This window comes from Giraffa tippelskirchi, chromosome 5, assembly GCF_054371585.1.
Source record: "Giraffa tippelskirchi isolate mGirTip1 chromosome 5, T2T-mGirTip1v1.2.pri, whole genome shotgun sequence".
Taxonomy (NCBI): domain Eukaryota; kingdom Metazoa; phylum Chordata; class Mammalia; order Artiodactyla; family Giraffidae; genus Giraffa; species Giraffa tippelskirchi.
The window spans coordinates 177,580,030-177,593,735 of NC_137279.1; the positions used below are offsets into that span (position 1 = coordinate 177,580,030).

Sequence of the window (13,706 nt, forward strand, 5' to 3'; positions counted from 1 at the left end):
TTTCTCGGGAGCGGGAGGAGGAAGTTGGTGTCGAGATGCTCTCTGTCTTTCCCAGTGCCATTCTTTATCTGAACGGAGACTTCGATGGAGGAAATTTTTATTTCACTGAACTAGATGCCAAGACCGTGACGGTGAGTGCGCCTGTCTGTGGGAGACAGAAACCCTCAAGCTGCAGTGGGCAGAATGGCCAACTGGCCTGCCTAGTAGCCAGCACTCCCCTCCCCAAGCCAGGAGGCCTCCGACCCGTCACCTTTTCTCCTTAGCTCTGGGCTTTGGGCAGCCAGGCAGAGAAGCCATGCCCCAGCCCAACCTGAATGACCCCATGTCCCTTCTGAAGGCGGGTTACAGTCTCTGACCTGCGGGTTACAGTGTCTGACCTACACACCCGCCTCGCTGTCCCCTTCAGGCAGAGGTGCAGCCCCAGTGCGGAAGGGCCGTGGGATTCTCTTCGGGCACCGAAAACCCGCATGGAGTAAAGGCCGTCACCAGAGGGCAGCGCTGTGCCATTGCCCTCTGGTTCACTTTGGATGCTCGACACAGCGAGAGGGTGAGAGCTGTTGGTGCTGCCATGACCTATTCCTGGCAGGGCCCCTGTTCTGCTTCCTCCTTCCCCAGTCCCACTGCCAATGCTTAGACAGGAAAGAAACACTGGGCTTGGGAGTCCAGGGAGACTCTTTGCTCTGGCACTGTGTCACCATGGTCCCCGGCCCTTCCTTCCTTGTCAGTAGGGCTCCAGGTAGGGGACTAGGGGGACAGGATGGGGAAGTGATCCTAGTTCTTGATCCCTCACTGGGTACCACCTCTGCTGCCTCTGCCCATGACCTGGTAGGAGGAGTATGAGCTCAGAGGCCTCAGAGGAAGAACCTTCTTGTTCTCCAGGAAGTAGCACCTGGGCGATGGTGAGTACCTGGTCCAGAGGCCTCTCTGAACAGCCAGGGGTTTGTCCTTGCAGGACCGAGTGCAGGCAGACGACCTGGTAAAGATGCTCTTTAGCCCAGAAGAGATGGACCTCCCCCACGAGCAGCCCCAAGAAGCCCAGGAGGGGACCCCCAAACCCGTACAGGAGCCCGTCTCCAGCAGTGAGTCAGGGCACAAGGATGAGCTCTGACGGCTCACGTGGATGGTGATCAGACCCACATGAGAGACTCTGTCCTGCACCCTGGACTGGCCAGCCCCAGGCGAGGAGCAGTGGGAACCTAGGCCTGCCGCCCAGCTGAGGGGGCTCTGCTCATGGCCATCCGCATGGTGCTACTGCTCTTGGAGTGGACGTGGCGGGATGGCCCTTTCCCCTCTGGGCCTGACTGAGGGCTCAGGACGCAGATCCAGAGCCACTCTGGGGGCCTGCACAGGCAGCCACATGACAGCAATACAGTATTTAAGTGCCTGTGTAGACGACCAAAGAATAAACGATTCGTGGTTTTTTCACCTGGTGGTTTGTTCAGAGTGGAAATATGCCCATTGGCCCCAGAGGTCTCACTTGATGAAAATTGTTCTGGGCAGGACGCAGTGGCAGGCCCGGTGTGAGGAGGCCTGGTGCCACACCTGGCTTGGCCACTTCCTGTGCAGCCTCAGGCCAGACACTTAACCTCGGGGACCTCAGGGTTGTCATATGTACAAGTGGGACCATAATCTCCGCTCTGCCCACCTCCTGGGCGGTTGTGTGGCCCAGAGGCAATATCGGATATGACAGCATTTTGTAAACTGGAACGCTCTGGGTGGATGGCAAGGATTATTATTAATCCTTCTCTGGCAGCCAGCATCGGTCAGCAGTGCTCTGGCATGGTGCCCCCGTGTCAGCCACATGCATCCTGCTCTGCTGTCTGGCCTCTGGGTCCTCAGACCTCAGGGTCTCCATGTGCAGGACAACACACACCTCTAGGAGACAGAGTAAGAAGAGACCTACAGCTTCAGCTCCTCTGGCCTCAAGCTCATCTCCCATCCTGGGCTTGAGAGCCACGGGGGTTGTGAGTTAGGAACCTGCACTCTGAGAGCCCATTTATTCATTTAACCCGTGTTTATTTATTGAGCACCATCTAAGTGCCTGGTGCTGGGAACATGGAACCACACAAAACAAGTCCCTGCCCTTGTGGAGCTTATACTTTAGTAAGGGAGACAGGTAACAAACACATAAATGTGTGTGTGTGTGTGTGTGTGTGTGTGTGTGTGTGTGATCCTTTGAGGTAGATAAGAAAGCAGGTTAGGCCCTAAGTGGGGGGCAGCAACAAGGAGGCCAACACGGCAGCACAGAGCGGGCGAGGAGGGCAGCCAGTGAGGTCAGGGTCCCGGGAGGCCCTGTTGGCCATAGGGAGCACCTGGACTTTGACTCAGTGGGACAGGAGCCCTTGGAGGATTTCGAACAGTGGGTGGGGGCATCTGACTTACATTTGAAAGGCCTCAGTGAAGAATGAACATGGAAAATGGGCTACAAGAGCTAGTATGGAGGCCAGGAGAGCATAGCAAAGGCTGCTGCATTGACCCTGGGGAGAGACGGAGGCGGTGTGGATTGGGTACTGGCAGTGAAAAAGGTCAGGTTCTGGATCTCCTCAAAGTAGAACCAAGAGGGACTTACCTGGTGGTCCATTGGCTAAGACCCCGCATTCCTGACTTTGTAGGGGGCCTGAGTTTGATCCCTGAACAGGGAACTAAGATCCCACATGCCACAGCTAAAACCTGGCACAGCCAAATAGATAAATATTCTTAAAAATTTTTTAAAGTAGAGCCGATAGGAGTCGCTGATGGGTTGGCTGGCATAAGAAGAAGGAACAGCAAGGATTTAGCCTGAGCAGTTGGGGAAGTGGAGCAGCCCTGTTTCCCATGTCAGGCAGACTGCAGACAAGAGGGTTATGGGCATGGAAATGAGGAATTTGGTTTTGTGTGTTTTGCTCAAGTTTGAAGAGCTTGTTAAGCAGAAGATTTCTGAATCTGGAGTTCAGGGAGAGGTGGAGGTAGGAGTTGACAGTTTGGAGGTTACCATCAGCACATGGTGGGTGTTCAAAGCCAGGAAACTGAGGTCAGTGTAGGCAGAAGAGGAGTCGGAAGACTGGGCCGGGCTGCAGGCAACTGGAGGGCAGTGGGGTCCAACAGAGGACATGAGGCCCAGCCATGAGCAGGGAGCCAAGATGTCTGGTCCTGGAAGCTGATGAGAGTGTCAGGAAGGAGGGGGTGAGCAGCGGTGTCTAAAGCTGCTGAGAGGTTGAACAAGCTAAGAACCGGGAACCCGCTTTTGAATTTGGGGATGGACATGGAGATCAGTGAGAACTTTGGCAAGAGATGTTTCGGTCCTCTTTCAAGTGAGAAGGGGAGGAGAATGAGTGGTGCTGGTGGGTGCAGACCACTCTTCTCAGGAGTTTAGCTCTACTCGGGGGCAGGGTGAGCTGGAGGGAGATGTGAAGGAACGATTGTTTTTCAAGTTGGGAGACAGTCTGCTCATGGGAACCATCCTGTAGGGACAGTCACTATTCCTTTAGTCATTGGTGGTCTGTGTCCTGTTTGGATGACTCACTTGCCTTATGGAGAGAGGACCATGTCAATGGAAAGAACACCAACTTCACCCACACGCTGAGCTGGACAAGACGTTCACTTCCCACCACTTCCAGCTGTGTGATCTCTTGAGTGTGTTTCCTCACCAGTAATGTGAGATTACAGCCCTTACCTCCTGGGATGGCTGAGAGTATCAATGAGGGAATATTCATAGAGAACCCGGCATGACGCTTGGCACATAGGAGATACTCAACATTACAGAAAATTAATCAGCCGGATTCTGGTCCTCCAGGAGTTTTCACCTCAAGGCAGATGACCTTCACAATTTCAAAGTGTGGTAAGCACATAGAGACAGCGGACTGTCTCAGTGTAGCTCACGAAAGGCCAGGTGTTTTCAGCGGCAACAGAACTGGAATAAGTGCGTATGGTTATGGTGGGTGAGTCCTCCCAGCAGCAGGAGGTGATGGCAGGGGCCAAGCTAAGATTGCTTGGCCTGTGTGTGCGACACCGTACACGACAGGATCAGCACTGGGGAAGGCTGCTTGAAATAAAGGGAGAGCAGCCACGGGAGCATGAGAGGCGACGGAGGCAACTCACCAAACTCAGGGAAGATGTGGACGTGGAAGATGTCTGTCTCGGCACTCTGGGCAACTGGCAGAGCTCTCAGCAGGGGTGCCAGAGAGAGCCAGTGCTCAGGACTGTTTGGGGAGGAGAAGAGGGCACTGCCAGACACCCTCACCCTGGTTTAGTTGTTGTTCAGTCACTAAGTCATGTCCGACTCTTGGCAACCCCACGGACTGCAGCACACCAGGCTCCTCTGTCCTTCACTATTTCCTGGAGCTCGTTCAAACTCATGTTCATTGAGTCAGTGATGCTATCCAACCATCTCATCCTCTGTCACCCCCTTCTCCTCCTGCCTTTGGTCTTTCCCAGAATCAGGGTCTTTTCAGTGAGTCAACTCTTCGCATCAGGTAGCCAAAGGATTGGAGCTTCAGTATCAATTCTTCCAATGAATATTCAGGGTTGATTTCCTTTAGGATTGACTGGTTTGATCTCCTTGCTGTCCAAGAGCTCTCAGAAATCTCCAGCACCACAGTTCAAAAGCATCAATTCCTCAGCACTCAGCCTTCTTCATGGTCCAACTCTCACATGCACACATGACTACTGGAAAAACTATAGCTTTGACTATATGGACCTTTGTCAGCAAAGTGTTGTCTCTGCTTTTTAATACACTGCCTAGGTTTGTCATAGCTGATCTTTCAAGGAGAAAGCATCTTTTAATTTTGTGGCTGCAGTTACTGTCCACAGTGATTTTGGAGCCCAAGAAAATAAAGTCTGTCACTGTTTCCATTATTTCCCAATCTATTTGCCCTGAGTTAGTCGTGGGACACAAAAATGAGGCTGGTGATAGGGCCAGCAGATCTTTCAGTCCTTGGGAAGGAGGCAGAGGAACGATGAGCCAAGTGCTGTGAAAGGAAATATGCAAAGAATATGACAGATCCCAGATCAGAGCGCCTGACCCTGCCAGAGCAGGCAAGACATTGGGGTGGCCACGCTGCTAGCTGCACTGCTTTCTAGCTGTGCCGCCTGGGGCAAGTCTTCTCCATTTTGAGCCTGGGATTCCACGAGAAAGTCAGACTCCAAGCTGGGGGGAGTTTGGCTGGCACCACCTCCAGAGCCGCCAGCATTTCAGATGGTGGCTGCAGAGAATATGCTGGACGGCAACCAACTGAGTCAGACCCTCTTAACTGGCAGAGGGGAAGGACCGGAGGAGGTGGTCCTGTGTCTCACTAGGAAGGAGGCAGAAATGTCATCTTTACGCCCATCAGTCAGTGGTCAGCAGAGATCTACCTACTAAGCACCTGCCCCGCCAGGCACTGCCAGGCAGGAAGGGGCAGTGGGTCTTCAGCCACTCAGGGTGAGAAGGCACCCAGTCTGCACCCAGGGTGAGAGGGCACAAGGGGGAGATAGGCCCAGGAGGGAACAGAGCATTCATTAGCCGCAATTCTTCAGGCATATTATGTTTTCCAAAAGCACTTCTCACCCATTTTGACCCTTCTGAACTCCCCTGTGACCCAGACAGATGAATACTATTGTCTCTATTTTTCAGTTGGGGAAGCAGGACCAGAGAAGCTAAAAGGGACTTGCCTAGCATCACACAGCTTTTCAGTGACAGAGATAAAGCTAGTACCCCTAAGTATCTTGTAAGTGAAAGCACTTGTTAAACAGTGAAGTGTGATACCCCAGGGAAGTTTCTAGTTGGCTCTTAATGGAGGCTGAGGTGGGTTCCTTAGCCTTGTTGCTCTCCCCGCATGCCTGGGAGTTGCTGGACTGTAGGGGTCCATAGAGGTGGCAGAGCCCTGGGTGGAAAAGCTACACCTGGTTAGGGAACTTGACTCCAGAAGCAGGATCTGGATTCCAAAGGGCTTTGGGACATGGGTGAGGGAAGGCCTTTGGGGTAGGAAAGAATGTTTTGGTAGAACAGACTCAAGACCACAAGCAACAGAAGGGATAAGAGTTTCCAAGGGAGATGTGAGCATCATTCTGGATCATAAAGTGGGTCTGGTCCAGTGTGGGGAAGGCTCGGGGTGGGGGTGCCCAGCCAGGGTGGAGGCGCGAGCAGGTCCTGGGGGCAGCTGTGTGATCCTAAGCAGCTCGCTTCCTGTCTTTGATACTCAGCTTTTCATTTGTCAGTGGAGGGCCTCGAAGTCCCTGGTCTCCAGGGCTGTGTGGCTCTGACACTCTGTGTGGCCTTGAGGATCCTGAGGCTCAGAGACCTGACTCAGGTGCTCCTTGGGATCAGAGTGACTCCTGGATCCTTCTTACAGAGGAAGCCCTGCATAAGGCTGGGAGAGGGCTTCCCTGGTGGCTCAGCCGTGAAGAATCCACCTGCTTTGCAATAGACACAGTAGACACAGATTCCATCCCTGGGTCTGGAAGATCCCTTGGAAGAGGAAATGTCAACCCACTCCAATATTCTTGCCTGGAAAATCCCATGGACAGAGAAGCCTGGAGGACTATAATCCATGGGGTCACAAAGAGCTGGACACAGCTTAGCAACTTAACAACAGCAAAGGCTGGGAGAAGCCAAGCCCAGCCCAGTCCTTCGGGAATAACTGCTGAGTGGCAGGAATAACTCTGAGTGGCGGCCCCATGCAGGCAGCCCACATTCTCTCAAACACTGGGCAGCTCTCTGGGTGATTCCATGAAGCTAATTAGAGTCCATGATTATAATTCCATGATTTAGAGATGAGGACACAGGCTCCACAGCCAGCCAGCTCAGGCCTGTCCCTCCTGGTGCTGCAAGAAAGGTGGGGTGTGGGCTAGACAGATCTGATAGGAAAGCACCCTGACCTCGGGCTTCCTAGCTTGGGGTAGGTCACCTCTCTCAGTCTCGGTTCCTTATCCGTGAAGGGGCGCCCACCGTGAGGGGTTGGTTGTCTACAACTAGAGGGATAAGGCCTACAAACCCTGGCTCGGAGGCTCCACTCTGGGCGCCGGCAGTCCCCTGCTCTTCTACATCAGTCTCTCGCCTTCCACAGTAGAGGGATCGGAATTAGGGGCTGACTGTAACCATGGCTCTAGGCCTGGCTAGCTTTGGGGGACTCGCAGGCGGCCCCAGGACAGCCAGATCCACGTGGCTCGGGACTTTCCAGCTCCGAGGACCACAGTGGGCGGTGAGTGGTAGGGGGTAAACAGTGTCGGGAACCACAGGCCCAGCAGCACCCACCGCCCCCTTGAGGGCAGGCCCCTCCCCCAGCTGGCAGCCGTGGGGCCGCGGGCCATACCAGGGCCCACGCCCGGGCGGGCGCACAGGGCAGCATTGTCTGCAGCGCCTGGCACCCTCTCGTTTGCATAGCCATGTGAAGAATGCGAGGGAGCAGGCAGGGCTGCCCCTGCGGGGGGGATTCTGGGTGGAGGGTGCCTGGAGCCCAGGGTCGGCGGCAGGATCCTGCCTTCCCCCAGCGCAGCATGGGGAAAGGCGAGTGGGACGCTGGCGTAGGAGGGGGTGCAGGGGCGGTGGGGGTGCTGGCGGGAGCGGGAACAGGATTGTGACATTCCCCGGCACCCACGCCTGGCGAGCCGAACTGAACGTGAGGGGATTGCTAATGAGGTCGACGAGAGTTAAACATTCCCTTGCTCCAGAGGGCTGAGCTGGGACTGGAGAGAGGATGGGAGGAGGGGCGCTAGGAGGGGGCAACCTGAACCCCAGGAATGTGTAGAGGCCTCTGCTCCCCACCAGGCTGTTCTGGAGCTGGGGGCCAGGCCCTGGTGCCTCAGGCCCCAGCAGGAGTGTTAAGCCAGCCAGCAAGGGATTAGCAGCCTGAGCAGTCTGCCCTCCTTCAGGCTGATGCCAAAGGTTGGTGATATCTCCCACCTCCCTGCCAGGCTCCTGGCTGGCTGGCGGCCAGCTCTGTCCCAGCCTTCATGGGGTCTCTCTTCTGCCCCCTACTTCAGATCTCAAACAGACCCCTGTTTGAGTGAGGCTGGCCCTCCCTTGTTTTGATACACACGGTCCCAGGGGCCCAGGACCTCTCTCCCCAACACCCCCTCCTCAGCCCAGTCTCTCCATAGCTGACCTCAGAACCCGCTCCAAAAAGTTCTCCTTGATGTCTAACCCTAGTCTCACCTCCTGCTAATTGGAATTCCATTCTCTTTCCGTCCTACAGGCAGGCGACAGAAAACCCCAAGAGTCAGATTGACTGTGCGAGGGCAACATCCATCATCTCAGGGCTGATGCTTGGGGTAGGAATTAGAATTTTAGGGCACTTGTATCAGCTTCTAAAGGGGTTCCCCTAGGGAAAAGGCCCTGAGAGCCAGCCTAGGTCACTCCTCCCAGCCCCCCCCTTTCTCTATCCCTGGGGAGGGGAACCCACCTTGGCCACGCCCCACTCCACCCCCCACCCCCAGGGGGCCGGGCAGGAGGAGCTTTGCTGGGGACCTTGCCCTGGCTTAGGAGGCTACTGTGGGCGGGCCCCTGGCCTTTCCAGCCTGGGCCTCCCCCTGCATTCTAGAGCCTGGAGCCGCTGCCTTTGCCGCTGCCACTGCAGGGCTGCCGCCTCTTCTTCTCAGCCTCTGACCACTTGCTGCACCCTACCCCCCACCCAGCTGCTCCTGTCACCTGGCCATGACCTCGGCCCCCCCAGAGATCCTGGCCCAGCCCTGAGCCCTGGAACCCCCAGTCCCCTCCCTTGGCCATGGCCAACTCAGGCCTTCAGCTCCTGGGCTACTTCCTCGCTATGGGTGGCTGGGTGGGCATCATTGCTAGCACAGCCCTGCCGCAATGGAAGCAGTCCTCCTACGCTGGCGACGCCATCATCACCGCCGTGGGCCTCTACGAAGGGCTCTGGATGTCCTGTGCCTCCCAGAGCACCGGTCAGGTGCAGTGCAAGCTTTATGACTCGCTGCTCGCCCTGGAAGGTAGGCCTCATGCCTGCTGGGATGGGGAGGCGGGAAGTGGGGGTGGGGGGCCCAGAGCAGGCTTTCCTACAGTCTGCCATCTGCCCTGGGCTGCACTTGCCAGCCCCTGCCCCCGTGCACTCGTGAAGAGCCGGGTCAGCCTGGTGCCTGGCCAGGGACAGGGGCTCTAGGTTCTGGCAACTGTGGGTCCACATGCCAGCTTTGCCAGTGTCACCTTGAAGGAGTCACTGACCCTCTATGTCCTCATCTGGAAAGGAGAGGACTAGGATTCTCGCAGGACTCTGGGAGGGTCAGAGGAGATGACTGCCAGCACTCAGAGGGGCTCAGTAGAGACCCTTCCCTCTGTTTCTCCCCACACTCTGTGCAGACACACTGTGTGCACATATCTACTTGTCAGTCCTGCCACATAGACAAGTATGCGGGCACTTGGGTGCACCTACACACACACACCCCGATTCAATGGACATGAACTTGAGCAAACTCCAGGAGATGGTGAGGGACAGGGAAGCCTGGCATGCTGCAGTCCATGGGGTCTCGAAGAGTCGGACACGACTAACCCACACACACAAGCATATGCATGTACATGCACATCCACACACAGGCACTTGAGTAGGCAGGTAGTTCTCCTCTTCCTGAGGTGTGGGGCTGAGTCTGACAAGTTGGCTCATAAACAGACACCGCTTTAGCTCTACCCTGGCTGGGAGCCCACCCACCACCCTCTGCCCAGGGCCCCACAGGCCTGAGCCAGGCTACTGTCACATGGCCCCCGCCACTGCAGACCAGACAGGTCATCTGGCCCCCATCAGGGACCCAGATCCCCTGAGCTGCCCCTAGGCCCAGGACTGACCCCAGCAGCAGGCATCCAGCTACCATGGGTGACTCAAGGGGCAGAGGAAAAGGTGACTAGAGTCGGATCCCTCAGCTCCTCCTCCTGCCGGATCTGAAAGGCCCCAGGAGAAGCTGCCTCCCAACCCCACTGCCTGCGAGGGCTGTGCCAGGCCCCAAAGGGAGTCACCTGGCCAGAAAGCAGCAGATGGGAGAACTCATGCCACCCTATCACCACACACTATCCAAAAGAACCCGCAAGCCAGAGTGAATGGTGGAGTTCACTGGTGTGGCTCAGCTCCACACACTGCTCTCACACCCTCCCCATCCCCTCACCCGTACCGCAAGTAGCACCTCCAGCTTCAGCTCCAGGCGCCCCCCATCTTGGGCTCCTCCCACCCGCCTACTTCTCCCACCCACCGGCTCAGTCCCTCCCACTCCACCCAGGTCACATCCAGTCAGCGCGAGCCCTGATGGTGGTGGCTGTGCTCCTGGGCTTCGTGGCCATGGTCCTCAGTGTTGTCGGCATGAAGTGCACCCGGGTCGGAGACAGCAACCCCATCGCCAAGGGCCGTGTCGCCATCGCTGGCGGTGTCCTCTTCCTCCTGGCGGGTAAGTGCCCAGCTGCCCTGCCACCATCTTGACCGTAGCCAGTAGCCCCATGCTGGGTGGCCATCTGGGGGCCGGAGCAGAGCTGAGACCTCCCTCCCCTGTCCTTAGGCCTCTGCACTTTGACGGCCGTCTCGTGGTATGCCACCCTGGTGACCCAGGAGTTCTTCAACCCCAGCACACCTGTCAACGCCAGGTGAGTGCCAGGGCATGGCTTGAGCCAGGGGACAGGCTGGGCCTCCCGCTCCACCTTCTCCTCTGGCCTTCGTCCAGCAGGGCGCTTGGAGGGGAAACAAGGGACAGGCCCCAGGGGCTGTGGCTGAGAAGTTCTTTGGCGTGCGGAGCAGACAGTATGTGGCTGGGTCCTCCAACGGGGCGGGAGGCCTATGGAAGCCACCCCAACGGGTAATGCCCTGGCTCTGGATTTAAATCCCAGCTCCACACAGGCTGGCTGTGTGACTGGCAAGTTCCTTAATCTTTCTGTGCCTGGTTTCCTGACCTGGAACATGCAGCTAGGACCAGGGACACAGCTCAGTGTGGTTGCGAGGGTTCTGTGAGATGATGCAGGTAAGGGACCTAGCTCAGTGCCTGGGTTGTTATTTCTGTAGGAGGCACAGTGACTTTGAGCCAAACAGATGAGGTTGGAAAAGTCTTAAGGGCAGATGGCAGAGGCCCTTGCAGCCATAGGAAGCTTTCTTTTCCCCATCTTGGGGTGGAAGGCAGGACAATCCCTCTGGCTGTGGTGTGAGAATGATGGGGAGAGGGCAAGGCCAGTAAGGTTCTGTTGTAGAGGTCTGGAGCAGAGGGCTTGGGGCTGAGGGGCAGAGATATTTAGAGGCTAAAATGGTCAGAACTTGTAAGGTCAAAGTGTGGGGGCCAAATAAGGGGCTCTGTGAAGGGACTAGCCACTCCCCTTACCTCTCAGCTCTGCCAGGAGCAGAGAATGGGACAATTCCAACAGACCTTGAGGCCTGGGGTGGAGGGAGGATGAGGAGAGATGGCTGGGTGGTTGCAGTCTGGAAGGCTACCTGGAGGAGGCAGCAATATGGAGAGGGGAGGAAAAGGAGACTTCAGGAGTAAGGTTCATTCCCCGAGGCTGGCAGCTATAACCACGGAAACCTGACAAGCAAGAGGTAGTGCAGCTCAGAGATGCCAGGCTGGCACTCACCCTGTCCCTTCAGCACTCCTCAAGGTTGCCCGAATTGTAGGCCCTGTGCTGGGCCCTGGGGACATGGACGAATCTGGTGCTGTCTGCCCTCAAGGTGCTCTCCGGGGAGCCAGACAAGCAAGAAATGATCAGCCACCATGTGAGAGTCAGCACCAGGTGGCAAAGAGAAGTCAGGGAAAGCTGCCAGAGGAGGTGGCATGTGCACTGGGTCCTAGAGGCGGAGGATACACAGGTAGCGGGATACTCCAGCAGGGGGCGCTTCTGGCTCAAAGGTGGGGAGACCTGGGTGCTGCAGAGAGGACGCCAGGGCTGGCCCGCCCAGCCTAGGGGTGGAGAGGCTGGAATGCCAGGTGGAGCAGGCAGAGGAGTCTGGCCTTCTCCAGAGGGCGGCGGGAGCCCGGCGGCGAGTTCCGTGGGCCAGACCACGACCAACAGAGGTGGCTGGACTGCCCCGTTCCTCCCCTCCCTGACGGCCTGGTAGGCACCCCCCACACACCCCCTTGCACTGGCCAGAGGAGGAAAGAGGCCCGAGGCTGCACGGAGCAGACCAGCCTGGACCTGGGTTGCTCTGGGTCAGTGGTGTTGATGTGCTGGGGCAGGGGCTGAAGAAAGGATGTGAGTTCATCCCAACTTCCGTAGATGTGCATTCACCCCAACTTTCCCAGAGAGCCCGAGGAGGCTTGTGAGGCCCCAGCCTCCGCTCTCCATGCCCTGCCCACCTTCCACTCTCCCAGGCAGAGGCTGGGAGCCCCTCGGGGGAGGTCGGGGCGGGGCAGGGGTCGGCACAGTCACACCTGATGGCGTCCTCCACCCCTCACAGGTACGAGTTTGGCCCAGCCCTGTTTGTGGGCTGGGCGGCCGCCGGCCTGGCCCTGCTGGGCGGCTCCTTCCTCTGCTGCACGTGTCCGGAGCCCGAACGAGCCAACAACAGCCCGCAGCACTACCGGCCGGGCCCCTCCGCGGCTGCCCGAGAGTACGTCTGAGCCTGCCCAGCATCTGCCTGCCCGTGCAGCACCCCGGGTGGGGCCAGGAGGGCTCAGAGGGTTCCCCAGGTCGGTTAGGGCTCTTAGCAGCTTGTCCCCAGCCTAGGCACCCAGTCTGTGTTCTGAGACTCAGGCCCAGACATTCAGAGAGAGGCGGGAGGCAGGCCTCAGCCCTCCTGCGCCGCTGGGGCCAGGGCCAGGGCCAGGTACAGGCAGGGACCTGTCCACACCCCAGCCAGCTGCAGTTCCTTTCATGGCCACTTATTTACTCATCCACGGGTTGAATGAGTGACTCCTCTGTGCTGGGCCTGGAGGACACAGCAAAAAGACGCCCTGGGGGTGGCCAGAGCCCATTGTCCCTCTGGCCCACGGGGCTTCTCACAACCCCAGGAAGGAAGCAGCGCCAGGATGACACATGTCCCCGATTACACACAAGGAAGTGGGTTCAGAGAGACCAGGAGGCGTGGCCCGGCTGCCTCTGAATTCAGATCTTCCAGTATGCCTGGAGCTGCGTGGACACTCACACAGACGGCTGAGCCAGGCCATGTCACCCCTGCCCCGGAAATAGGCTCCCGCCGCGGGGCTGCTGTAAACTGCACTTGCCAGTCCTTGGGTCTGGGCCTGAAACCCACAGCCCCTGCCCCAGCCCCACTGCCCTCTGCTCACCCCACTAACTAGCTCTCCTCTCTTTTGACTTTCAGACCAGTTGTTAAATTGTCCGCCTCCATCAAGGGCCCCCTGGGTGTGTAATGTCCAGGTCCCCAGCCTGGCTCTGCCCCGCCTTGCCACACCTTAGACTATGTGCTTGATATTTTTTGGAAAGAAAAGTGAACATCCAGCTCCGAGTGTGGTGTCATTTGATCCGTCTCTGGTATGGCAGAGCTGGACCCTGGGACCCTTGGGCACAAAGACGGGGAAACAGGTCCATTGAAGGTTACACAGCACATCCAAGCTGGTCAGGATCCTCCCTGCCTGTCCTTAGGTTGGCACCAGCACCTCCTTAGTCGGAGACGCAGCCCTGCCGCTCTAGCTGTCCCGGAGCCCTCCTGGGAAAGGGGGTGATCCCAGGGACGCCCTCTCACTTGGTGCTGGGGGTCAGAGCCGGGTGAGAGGACACCGAGGAGGAGTTGGCTGCCTGGAGAAGTGCCAGAGGGAAGGACGTTAGGGCCTTGCAGGAGTGTCGGAAGCTCTGCTCCCAGCCCAGTGCTGCCACCTCTCCC

At 57.5% G+C, this 13,706-nt stretch overlaps 2 protein-coding genes across 4 annotated transcripts in view; both read left to right on the top strand.

Moving 5' to 3' along the window:
• The window catches only part of P3H1 (prolyl 3-hydroxylase 1), a 30,998-nt gene extending 29,792 nt beyond the window's left edge, over positions 1–1,206 (top strand). For all 3 annotated transcript variants that reach the window (XM_081492244.1, XM_081492245.1, XM_081492243.1), the window contains exons 13-15: positions 56–131; positions 407–547; positions 953–1,206. In XM_081492244.1, coding sequence (XP_081348370.1) covers positions 56–131; positions 407–547; positions 953–1,108 — 373 coding nt within the window. In that variant the 3' untranslated portion in view covers positions 1,109–1,206. The remainder of the gene's footprint in view (positions 1–55; positions 132–406; positions 548–952) is intronic.
• Positions 830–13,324, top strand: CLDN19 (claudin 19). Its single transcript, XM_081492257.1, has 6 exons — positions 830–899; positions 8,151–8,901; positions 10,174–10,338; positions 10,447–10,531; positions 12,324–12,476; positions 13,188–13,324. The coding sequence occupies exons 2-6, from the start codon at positions 8,679–8,681 to the stop codon at positions 13,234–13,236; spliced, it is 675 nt and encodes a 224-aa protein (XP_081348383.1). The 5' UTR covers positions 830–899; positions 8,151–8,678; the 3' UTR covers positions 13,237–13,324.
• The last annotated feature ends 382 nt before the right edge of the window (positions 13,325–13,706 follow it).